This window comes from Mya arenaria, chromosome 13, assembly GCF_026914265.1.
Source record: "Mya arenaria isolate MELC-2E11 chromosome 13, ASM2691426v1".
Classification (NCBI taxonomy): domain Eukaryota; kingdom Metazoa; phylum Mollusca; class Bivalvia; order Myida; family Myidae; genus Mya; species Mya arenaria.
Window position 1 is genome coordinate 32,950,690 of NC_069134.1, and position 13,251 is coordinate 32,963,940.

The following is a 13,251-nucleotide window of genomic DNA, read 5'->3' on the forward strand; positions in this document are numbered from 1 at the left end:
TGCCCCTTGCTTGTTCTTCTGAAAATCAGATGAGCATGGGCATCCGCTTCCAATGCTCCTGTTAACTTATGAAGGAGATATTATTGCTCTCGATAATGGTATTGGATAGTCAATAGAAATGGAAAACATGTAGTTGGTAGAAGTAACTTGCTTTCTTCCTCAGTGAATGGTTTCTTCAAATGGAGTATCGGTCTGGAATGTTGTCGATGTGAATGTCTGGGATGAGGTGGTTCATGATTTATGTGAAAACAACAATTGAAACAATGATTAAATGTTTTCACTTTTATCTTTTACTGGTAGCTATGGTATTTATTATATGCTTTATGGTAGTTTATAAAGATTTATCAGTGAAATAAAATTGATATATCACTGTTTCAAACAAAATTTGAATCTGCTGTGCACAAGGCTGTGACACATTTTCAATGACATTATTTCCAAAATGATGTTACTTCCGCATCCACTTTGGCACGCTTTTATGAAAAATTTCAATTAATTATCATTTCATTATTTTTTTAAAGGCAAATAATAAAAAGATAAGTTGTTTGTTTCAGTGTAAGATCGCAATATATATCACCTGGTGAACACTAAATTAAATATTTCACCGGACTCGAGAAATATAGCTTTTGGTGCTCACCCAGTGAAATATAGAATATGAATGGAATATAGAATCTTACACTGAAATAAACAATGATCCTCAATGTTATGTGGAGTTTTGGGATATAGCTTGGTAATTGGAAGCCTGCAAGTTACTTCTTGTTAATATAGAAATAATAGTTGGAAGTTGATATAAGGTACAATATCTAACCAGAATTGATGTGAAGGAATAATTCATTATGTGTTATCATTTTGTGTTTGAACATTGTTTTGTGTGCTAGAAAATGTTTTAGTTATATTATATTTAAATTGTCATGATTTGAACTGATTTGTTGACATACGTTCAGTATTGAAAGCAAATAGCTGTAAGATGGATAATTGAATTAGTGAAATTCAAGTGATTTTTGGATATCTTTTTTTAAAGCTGCATTGAACAAAAAGCATTCTAATTAAAAAACAAAATAATCAGTAATGTACTTAAATGTTTTCATTTTGTCAGTGTCCTTTGTCTCTTGTATGCTATACTTGTATGCTTTAATTGTTTTTATACCAACTAATAGATTTCCATTTACAATTTCGTAAGCATGATGTTAACGTGTACAGTATTTCTTTTTTCAACTTTTGTGTTGGATTTTAGTGTTTGTTACCATTACAACCAAAGTTAACAATTGCTTCTTTGGTTACAGATCTACGAGAAAAAGCTGCAGCAGTACCAGGAGCTGGTTCAGGGCCCAACAAGCACCACCGGACCCGAAGGAGTGAGAAAAAGGGCTCGTCGGGCCACAGGAGCTGAAACAGTCAGGAACGATCTAGACAATCTGAACAGACAGTATGTAGATCAAGTCCTGTGGGCGAACAGACGCCTCCAGGAGATCAAAGATGTCTTCACCGAACATGGCATTGATGTGCAGGTATGACAGGAGCAAAAGATGAAATAACATTGCTATTTTTTGGCAATAATCTGACATATTCTTTATTAGAATTAATGTTTACTGATCCTGGGATAAGTGTAAATTTTCTTCATAGTTTGTTTGTGCAACTATAAAAATAAAATAACAAAACACACATGAAATTTGAGGGTGAAAATTTTCTGTTATGAAAGGTAAAGCACACAAAAAAAATCAAATTAAACTTAAATAAGTGATCAAAGTGGATGTAATAAAATCAATTACAAAAAAGAGAGTATTATGCCACTCTTAGCTCACATTGTTGTAAAAACTTCCAAGTTAACATGCCATGTATAGCTATTTTTTAATGTATTATTTTTCATGTATTTTACAGTTACCAGTGCTGGTGACAGACAGGGTCCCTTTGTTGAGGACATTTCGTGCAGAGCTCACCAAGCGCTCTTCAATGCTGGTCGATGAAGACATGCAGGAATATTTCGAACAACTTGCTGACTATGAGGGCTACGGAGGCCTACAGGCAATGGGCAAAACTGGGCAGACGTTTGGTAGTCAGACTGCTGTGAATATCAACAGAGTTCCGGAAACTACTACACGAGTATCAGTCTCCGCAACCATGACACCCCCAGTCCAGTCTCCAGTGAAATGGAGACTTAAACCAACCCCAGAATCGTCAGAGAGATTGTCTAGCAAGGTTGCTAGTATCTCAAGTTTGACCAGTGCAGAGGATAGTCAGCAGTCTGCACAGACCTTAGTTACTGTTCGACAGGGCTGTCTTGCTCCCAAAGGAACAGCACTGAATGTTGTGTCCATCTTGAACCCTCTTACGGGAAGGAAAGTTACCTTTGCAGATGCCATTAAGCTTGGTGTCTTTGATCCTAAGACAGGCACGGTGTATGATGCAAGAATTAATAAGAGGATGAATGTGACGCAAGCTGTGTCCAGCAAATACATGACGAGTGATCTAATGATGCAGCTGACTGCTACGTGTGGAATTAATGATCCCTACTCCGGAAATGAATGCACTCTCTTGGAGGCAATTCAGAGTGGACTTTTTAACCCAAGCAATAACACTATGCGTGATCCAAAATCTGGAACATTCATTCCACTTCAAGAGGCAGTAGCTAGAGGTCTGATATCTCATGTAGACATGTTGAACATTGTAGGTGAAGGTGAAACAGTGACATTTATAACACAGGCTCAACCTGTACATTCCAGTTCCGATCTTGGGGCAGCCACAAATAGACTTGGCCTCGGTGATCTTATTGAGAAAGGACTGTATGTAAGTCAAACCGGCAGAGTAGTCAACCCTCTAACTGGTGCTGAAGTTTCACTGATTGAAGCTGTTGAATTGGGGTTGGTCAATCCTATGAGAAAAGAAATTAAAGATACAGCCAGTGGCAAAATGCTGACTCTTTCTGAGGCTGTGAATTCGGGTATCATTGATCCAGAAAGTGGAATGTATCTGAACAAATCTAACGGACAAAAGATTTCACTTGATGATGCGTATCAGAGAAAACTGATCCACAAGCCGTCACTTCTGCCATCTGCCTTGCAGGAGGGAGCAGTTTCAGAAAATGGGAAAATCATTGATACGCAGACCGGACGCACCATAAATTTAAAGAATGCCATTGAAGCTGGGGTAATTGACGTTGACGCAAAATGTATTGTGGACTCAAGATCTGGTGATGTGCTTTCTATAACTGAGGCTCTAGAAAATGGACTGTTGGATTTACAAATGAATGTCCAGGCGGATCAGACAATGACATTAGCTCAAGCAGTGGACAAAGGTGCTATAAAACTAGTTAAAGAAGAACTGACATTTAGCAAACCATGCATTCAGGACACAAGGAGTGGTAAACTCCTTACTGTACCTCAAGCCATAAATCAGGGGATCATCACAAGCAGTGGTGACTTTGTTGATACCTCATCTGGTAGACGGAGTCTCCTCAAAGCAGCTGCAAGCCAAGGCTTTGTAGCCAAGGATGTTGCTGATGTACTGCTTAGAGATACCTCGATGAAAGACTCGAGTGGAAGAAATGTGTCCATCCTGAAAGCTATACAGATCGGCCTGTTATCGCCTGATAAAGCTGAAATCAGAGACCCAAGATCAAGAAAATCTATGTCTCTACAACAAGCAGCAAAGGAAGGGCTTATCTCAACAGATGATGCACTTACAGTTTTGGAAGTTCTAAGTCCAGCTCTTGCCCAGACAACTGTCATAACCAGACTGCAACCAGGACAGAAAGAGGCGGGCATAAGGTCCATTTCTGTCTCCGATGCAATTGCAAGAGGTCTTCTGAATGAGAAAACAGGAACATTCAGGGACCCAAACACCGGAGCGTCAATGTCAGTACAGAATGCTATAGAACAGGGACTGCTAAGACTTTCATCTGAATGGCCAGGGGAGTCTCCAAGAAAAAGCACTGATTCTACAGATGGGGGAACACAGTCTCCAAAATCCCCTTTGGCTGATGTAGATAGGTGGATGAAAGAGATCAAATCAAACCCTGAGATGAGCCATGAGCTGAAAACAACTGGAAAGGCTACGGTTGAATCAAAACTTGCTAGAAAAGGTGGTGATGATAACTACTCATTCACTCAGACTGTAGTTCTTAAGCCAAAGATTACTGAACATGTTGTGTCTGAGACCAAGCATTTCAAGGTGAAGTCTGTAGTCGATCCAAGAACTAAAACTGAGATCAGTGTACATGAAGCTATTCATAGAGGACTATTAGACATGTCAAAAGGACTGTTCATTCATCCAGTTACTGAAGAGAAAATGACCATTGAAGCTGCTTTGTCAAGAGGATTTGTAAGGGGAATTGAAACATCGGAACCATCACAAGGATCAGTTAAAGAAACAAAATCATTCTCTATTGTAGGAGTAATTCACCCTAGAACAGGGGAAAGAATTCCTGTCAGCCAAGCTGTTAAAGATGGAATACTAGATCTTGAAAAGGGAATCTTTAATGGCTTGGACAATAAGGGCAAACCCATGAAACTTAAAATAAGCGAGGCAGTGGAAAGGGGGTTAGTTATTGCTGATGATGACTCAATTAAACAAGGGTCAGGAGGGTTAACTCAAGAAACAAAAACATATCAACTGAAAAGTGTGGTCAACCCACAAACAAGACAAAGGATGGATGTTGCTAGTGCAATCAAACATGGCTTGCTTGATGAACACAAGGGACTTTACATTCATCCTGGTACTGGCAAAAAGCTGACCATTCCTGAAGCTATTGAAAAGAAACTCATTGACGCTGAACTGATGTCGGTGATTTCAAATGCAGAAAGCGAGGGCAGTAAAATAATCACAACAAAAATGACAACCCTGATGGTGAAATTTGTTATTGATCCACGGACTGGTGAACATATCACAGTGACTAAGGCAGTAGAAGAAGGTATACTAGATAGCAGTCTGGAGAAATATATCAACCCTGTGACTGGAGAAGTGATCAGCCTCAATGCTGCTATTGACAGAAAACTGGTGATTGTTCAGCAAGCTGCAATGAATGGTTCCCAGTCCAGCTCCACAGAGAGCATTCACATAGATGCTGAAGAAGAAGTGACTGAGTCAAATCTGACTGAAGAGATATCATCTGAAACTGTGACTTTTAGCATCAACAGTGTGATTGACCCTAGAACTATGGAAATGATGTCCTACGATGAGGCAGTGAAGTATGGTATCTTGGACCTTGGTAACGGTTTGTACAAGAATCCAATGACAGGTGAAAATACACCAATAAATATTGCCCTTGAAAAAGGTCTTATTCATGGTGAAGTGACATCAAAAGTGAAAGAAGAAGATAAGCTCATGAGTTCTGTCGATGCTAGCCATTTGTCTTTCCCATTGAAAAAAATAACATCAGTTGTAGACCAGAGAGATGGTGGAGACATATCACTAGTAAAGGCTATTAAAGATGGAATAATAGACATAGAGAAAGGAACATACTTTGATGTGAATACCATTCAAAACATTCCATTGGAAGAAGCTCTTAAAAGAGGATACATAAAACTATCTAAGACCACAGATGAAGATGAGATTGAACGAATGAGACTCAGATCAGAGCGCAAGGAGTCGGAAAGAGAACGCAGACACATGTCAACTGATAATGATCTGGAACCTGATGTGGACATGAAGATGGAGAAGTTCAATGTGTCAGGTGATCCAGAAAGAAGTATGTTTGCAAATGAGATCCTTAATTACACAACTGCTGTTGAAAAGGACTCAGCCGATAGCGGACCACTTGATATTCACCAGCAAGAGGGTGTGAGGACTTGGAGACAGCAAGAAATGGCGGTGGTAGACACACAGTCTCCCTCTATCAGCTCACGATCAGATTCGCCAGAAGCAATAGAGGACGTTGAGTTAACTGATGGTATGTCATTCCAATCGGCATTAAAGCTTGGTCTCATAGATGCTAGATCGGGTAGAATTAGGGACCCAGAAACAGGGAAATACATAATGATAAGTGAGGCAATAGACAGAGACATTCTTGACAAGAATAAGACGGCTATGAAAGATGTATTGACTGGAAGAGATTTGACTTTACAACAATGCATTGACAAAGGTATTATTGATCCAAAAACTGGAAAAATAAATGACAGAAAAGCAAAATCAGAAAAAGTTGCTCTGAGGCCAGATATTGATGTGAAACAAACTAAGCCAAAGCCACAGAACTTACTTGATTGTGTGGCCTCGGGACTTTATGATTCAGACACTGGTATGATCACTGACCCACGGACACAAAAGAGCTTTACACTGAAAGAAGCAATTGCCCAGAATGTTGTTGATGGTAATCTGGTATCTGTTCTTGATCAACAGTCCGGTGAGAGGCTACCTCTTGTGGCAGCACTGAGGCAAGGACTGATAGATGGAGTAACAGCTGAAGTTGTGACCCAGAGTGGTACAAGCATTCCTCTGATGCAGGCAATTCAAGAAGGCCTCATTGAAAATGTATTTGACAAAGACACATGCACATTCCATGACACTCTGACAGGCAATGATGTTCCATTGGACAAGGCGCTTACTGATGGTCATTTCAGATCTGATGAAGCGAAGGTTGTGGACACGAGTACCGGAGAAACGGTTCCTTTAGATGTTGCAATGAGGAAGGGTTTAGTTGATGTAAGAACTGGTGCAGTCACTGATAAAGTGACAGGTCAGAAGATGTCACCCCAAGAAGCTCTAAAACTTGGCTTGCTTGCTGTTGTTGGTGCTCCTGTCTTGGCTGGAAAAGCTGTGTTTGATGCAATCAAGGACAAGAATGAAAAGAGAGAACGAGAAGAAAAAGAGCAGCTACAGGCAAGGTCTAGGTCTCCAGAAGCTAGAATGAATGGAAGCAGACTTGCATCCATGAATGGCGACAGCCTATCACCACCACACCACCAGAGACAGAAGGTTAACGGGATGTCCCCACTAACAAATGGCGAGTTCAAACTTCCCCATACAGAGAACTACAAGGAGGTTCTACAGCAGCCCAAAACAACTATTGTGTATGCGAAACCTGGGGACCAGATTAAACCATCACCACCACAAACGCTATTTTCAGAGACCTCACCTGTGACTGAGGAGTATCCACCAGAGCACAGATACTCAGGGGTAAGTTACCTTCTTGCTTTCGTGTATCTGTCTGTGGAAACTCTCTGCAGGGTTATGGGTTTTCTATGGACACTTTTTTCCCCTGGTTTTAATTATTTCACCTGGTGATAGCTTTAGTGAAAAAAGTTTCCATAGAAAGAACATTGCTAGCAGTATTTTTTGTACTCCATTTAGATTTTCAAATACATGTGTGTTTGTGTGAGAGAAAGTTGGATGGAAGAGAGTGGCTTTACTTAAAACTCAGGGCTTCTGCTTCGGTGACACACCTCAGGTAAAGTAGACTAGTTGATGTGTATTTCAAGTAACACCTAACCCAACATTCTATTTTGACAGCCCACTTCTGGCCTCGGTGATCTGTCTTCGTCCACCGTTACGAAGGAGACTTCAGAACAAGTCTTCACAGTGCCCTCTGTCTCTAAACCTAAGGATCTTATAATTGATTGGCTGGCTGGCAAAGTCATGAGGTCAACCACAGGAGAGGTCATGAGTGTTGCAGAAGCTGTTCAGAAAGGATATCTTGACTCTGAAACTGTTGAAAAGCTAGCAGAGACAAGTGTTCCAGAAAGACCTGAAATGGAAATTAACTTCGACAAAGGAACCATCCATGACAAAGTCAGCATGAAGACTATGACGATAGATGAAGCTGAAGAGACTAGATACATTGACAGCCCAACTGCAGAGGCCCTGAGAATGATGTGTGGGGAATGGAAAGAAGGAGAGACGAGAGTGTCAAAGCATGATCAAATGTTGGTAAGAAAGTTGACAACTGATATTCGAAGAGAAGACGATGAAACCAAGACTTCAATGACGTCAAAGACTGTAGCTGGTCAACCGATTAAAGCAAGCACCCCTGTTAAGAGCAAGAAAGTTAAAAAGGTTACATTTAGCTCATTGAATGAGTATATTAGGTCTGAATCATTTGATGATGCCACATTTGTTGAAGCAATCAGAACTGGTGCCTGTCACACTGATGACTCGTATGTAGTAAACCCTCGAAATGCTGATGTCATAACACTAACAAACGCTATTGAGCAAAGTGTTTTTGATATGAACACCGCAAATATTGTTCACACAGAATCTGGTTATAGATGGACATTGTGTGAGGCTTATAATGCAGGTCTTATACCACCTCCAGGTCAAAATATTACAAGAACAATGCAGTCAGGCTTTGTTACAAACAATTTTCAATATCTAGATAATGAATCTGATAAACACATTCATACAGCAATTCAGACAAACCTAAAGACCTCTCTGACTGAACCAATGGTGAAGCCAAAAGGTATGACCTTTAGGGAAGCAGTAGAAAGGGGATTGATCCATGAAGAAGCAGGAACCTTCCAAAACCCACTTAGTGGAGACATTATGTCCATTGCTTCTGCAATTGAATATGGATGGATATCAGAATCTGGCGAAACTGTGAAAGTTGAACCGGAACGGAAATATGAGAAAACTGTAATTGTAAATCAGGTTGCACCAACTGATGAGCTGAAGAGAATTTCATTTACACAAGCACTGGATCAGGGCTTTATTGACCTGGCCAAAGGTCAGTATACAGTGCCATCTACCGGTGACAGAATGACAATTCTTGATGCTATAAGGGGTCAACTGATTGATACATCAGCTACGGAAGAAGAAAAGTCTGTCGGAGAAAACATGACACTGAATGCAGTTCTCGAGTCTGGCCAATTTGATGAAGAAACTGGAATGTTTGTGAATAAGGCAAATGGGGAAAAGATGACACTCTCTGATGCAATACGTAGAGGTTTTATTGATGGACAGTCAACTTTGTATGATGTGAAATCAGGCAAAATGTATACACTAAATGAAGCAATTTCAAAAGGAAAGATTGATGCTGTTACTGGTCAGTATGTTGACAATTCATCTTCAAGAATGACATTTAAAAGTGCCGCTAAAGCTGGTGTCATTGCACTGGTAGGGGCACCCTATCTTGCTATCAAAGCAGCTACTTCAGGAAAGAAAAAACATGGTGATGCTGTTGACATGAGCAGCTTGACCAGAAAGTCCACAAAACACGTACAAAGCCAGGAAGTTGGAAAACTTCAAGATACTTCGGAGCCAATCACAATTGAAGCAACAAAGTTTAGTGTTCTTGGGACAAATACTTTAGAAGTTACCCAAGTAAGAGAACTGACATCGGTCACTGCTAAAGATTCAGAGCAGATGAACTTCATGGAGGCTGTATCTAGTGGCTACTTGAACACTGAAACAGGCATGTTTCAGAGCCCAGATTCTGGTCTGTATATGAATATCAAAAAAGCAATTGATGAGGGTCATATCCATCCTGACTCAGTAAAGATTCAGCTAGCTAGTGGGCAATGCATTAACCTAACTGATGCACTAAGCAAAGGTGTTATTGACAGTACAGGTCATCTGGTTGAAGATGGTGGTAGAACAAGTCTAGAAGATATGCTGAAAGATGGGAAAATACAAGAAACCATCCCAGATGTCCATGCGGCTGCCAGCCTTGTGATGAAAACCACTGACAAAATCCAGGTAGATTCTGTTGTTGACCCGAGAGGCAATACATTGTGTAGCCTAAGCACAGCTTTAGACACAGGTCTTATCAATCCTCATGACGGAACGTACACAAATCCAAAATCTGGTGAAGTAATGGGTATAATGGAAGCAGTTAATTTTGGGTTTATTCAAGGTCAGGTGATGGATAGTATAACAATGAAAGAGGGGCTGTCAAAAGAAGGTTTCAGAGCTGAAGTAACATTCTCAGAAAAGAAAAATGTCAAGGTAGCTGCTGTACTAGATACAGAAACTGGAGACAAGTTATCTCTTCATGAAGCAATACGGAAAGGTATAATTGATGAAACACAAGGACAATACAGAGATTCCCGCACAGGTCAAAAAATGGGACTTTTGGAGGCGGTTGACCATAACTATGTGACTGCTAGTGAAGTTGAAGCTAATATGTCGACTCAAGAATCTTACAATAAATCCACTGAAAATGCATTCTCTCAAACAAAGTCACTTGATATTGATACCATAATTGATCCATACACAAATGAGTCATTGACAATACCTGAAGCAGTCAACAGGGGTGTATTGAACGTTGAAGCAGGCTTGGTAAGAAACACCAACACTGGGACAGAAATGACTATATCAGAAGGAATCAAATATGGCTATGTACAAGGTAAACAGACTTCTAGAAAAAGTGGAATATTCTCAGAGACTATGCCAAAAACATACATTCATCAGAAAGAACCTGGTCACATGAAATCAGTTTATGATGGGGATCAAGGCAGGTTTATACCGGTCAAACAGGCAATTCAGAAAGGTATCATTGATGAGAAGTTAGGCTTATATGTCATGGATGATGGATCTACAATGACAATAAGCAAAGCTATTAAGGAGAGGTTGATTGAAGCTGAAGAAACTGACAAGGAAGCTTCGATGGGAAGTTCCAAGATTCAAGAGCAGGTTTCATTCACCATTCGTTCTGTGTTGGATCCCATAAGTGGCAGACGAGTGAATGCTTCAGGAGCTATCAGCATGGGAATACTTGACCTGACAAGTGGTATCTATTATAACCCAAGCACAAATGAAAGTATGTCCATTCCAGAAGCTGTGAATAGGGGATTTGTAGAGGCAGATACAAATATTCCAGCATCTCCAACAAGGGCTTTGTTAAAACCTACAAGCATACAGATGGAAATGGGAAAGAAGGTTTTCACAGTGAAGTCGGTACTTGACTCAAGAACGAATGAAGAAATGTCGGTGACTGAAGCTGTTTCAAGGGGAATTCTTGACAAGTCTATGTGTAAATATCTCGATCAAAGAACAGGTCAGATGCTTCCATTGCGTGAGGCTGCACAGAAAGGCTTAGTAGTAATTGATGAAGTAAGGAGTGTACCAGTTACAACTGAAGTCCGAAGAGAATCTGTCACTGTTAAGTCTATCATTGATCCTTTGACAGGAAAAGAATATGGTTTGAAGAAAGCAATTGAGAAAGGGTTGTTTGATCCAGAAAGGGGAATGGTTCATAATAAGCTAAGTGACAAAATGATAACACTTGATGATGCAGTAAGGCAGGGTCTAGCAAGAGTTGAACATGGTCCTGGAATTACTGATGAAGAAATTGTCAGAGGGATTGTGGTTGAGAAAGTAAAAGATCCAATGACTGGTCAAGATTTGAGTGTGACTGAGGCAATGCGAAGAGGGATACTTGACTCTGATTCAGGCCATTATGTTGATTTCAAAACTCATACAAGAATGACTGTTGAAGAAGCAATGAAACAAGAACTTATCACAGGTAGAAGAAATTCAGACTATGAAAAACTTAATGTTGACAAAAGAGGGAGTAGAGAAATAACTATTTCCCAAGTTCTTGATACAAGGACAGGTGTTGAAGTTGATGTTCAAGAAGCCCTGCATAGAGGGTTGATTGATAAGAACTTGACAACATACACAGACCCTAGAACAGGGAAAAGTTACGACATTGAGAATGCCTTGAAGGAAGGGCTGGTATCTGGAACTGTAGCAGTAGGATCCACTTCAGTTTCGAGGCAAAGTTCCCCACCTGTATCAACAACATACAACATAATATCAGTGACTGACACAGGCAAAGGAACTCAGATTTCTGTCTCAGATGCTTTAAAGCAGGGTATTCTGGCCCCTTCTGGTATGTTTGTGGATACAATATCAGGAAGGGTGATGCCAGTTTCTGATGCTATTAAATCTGGTCTAGTGGTTACTGAAGTAAAGGATAAGTCAAAAAAGCAACCAAAGTTTGACAAAGTCTACAAAATAGGAGAACCAGGAACAGAATTACAGGTGATAACATTTACTCAAGCACTGAAAAACAAATTCATAAATAGCATGGATGGAACATTTACTAACCCTTTCAATGGAGAAGTGAAATCAGTTGATGAAGCAGTAATCACTGAAGTGCTTGTATCGGATGATGGCAAACCTTTCAAGTACAAACCACCAAGAAAAGATAGGGCATCTTATAGCTTTCAGCAGGCATTTAGAAGTGGGCTGATAGATTCAGAAACTGGATTGTATTGGGATGTGAAAAAGGGAAAGTCATATGGTATGGATGATGCTCTTAATAAAGGTTACCTTACTCCTTTGGCCAATAGTTCAGTATCAGGTGGTGGATCTGTGAGTATTGTTAAAGGCGGACTTGCTAAGCCTTTTACTACCAGTCATGTAACATTTGAACATGTGCCTTCAATAGATGTAATGAATGGAGTTGTGAAAGATGAAGGGCATGTTATGAAATCTGAAGTTGAAGGGTCACAACAAAAAATCTTCACTGGGCACATAATGGAGCCGGAAGATGTTACTTTTCAAAGGTCTTCAAGTCCTGAGACAGTTGAAACACCAAGCAGTGGAACAGATGAACAATACTCTGTAGTTCCCATTACATTGACTGAAGCAGTGACTGCAGGATTGGTGGACAGAAACACAGGAGAATATGTTGATCCACAAACAGGAGACACCATGTCAGTAGATGAAGCAGTCATTTGTGGATTTCTTGAATTTGACCAACCTGAGATTACCTATGAGGAGCAAAGTCCAGCCAACAACCAAGAGCCTCTGTCAATCTCAGAAGCAATTCAGAAAGGTCTGATTGATTCAGATAAAGGGACATTTAAAACACCAATGGGGAATATATACAGTTTACAAAAATCAATTCAGTTAGGTTACATACAACCAAAGGTTCAGTCGGATGAGGACAATGCTGACAATGTAGATGCTGGTGTAGAAATGCAGGCAAAAAGACGTGTAAAAGCTGATGAAATTGTGGAAGTAACTGTTGGATCTCCATTCTCACCAAAACGTGAAAAAGTATACCATGATGGAAAACTGGTGGCCAGAACTGCAACAGAAGTGACGGTTTCAGAAGGATCAGCAACATATGTTACAAGGCCAGGATTTTTCATGGACTCAACAGGCAAAGTTGTGAATTCTCTAACAGGGGAAAGAATGAGCCTAGTTGAAGCACTGCAATGTGGAATTGCTGAGCTCGAAGGAGCTGAGGGCACTGGTGAAGTGAAGATGGTTGGAGCCATACGTATCCCTCCTCAACTGGATGAAAGCTCTGAATCGGATTCTGTGGTGAGGCTCATTATCATAACCTATTTATACTGAATGTTGTGTTATAATGAT

General features: G+C 40.2%; 1 protein-coding gene across 1 annotated transcript in view; it reads left to right on the forward strand.

The window, feature by feature from the left end:
* The window catches only part of LOC128213432 (microtubule-actin cross-linking factor 1, isoforms 1/2/3/4-like), a 173,375-nt gene that overhangs the window by 96,793 nt on the left and 63,331 nt on the right, over window positions 1-13,251 (forward strand). Inside the window, exons 29-31 of the mRNA XM_052919119.1 lie at window positions 1,281-1,505; window positions 1,876-7,104; window positions 7,438-13,200. Coding sequence (XP_052775079.1) covers window positions 1,281-1,505; window positions 1,876-7,104; window positions 7,438-13,200 — 11,217 coding nt within the window. The remainder of the gene's footprint in view (window positions 1-1,280; window positions 1,506-1,875; window positions 7,105-7,437; window positions 13,201-13,251) is intronic.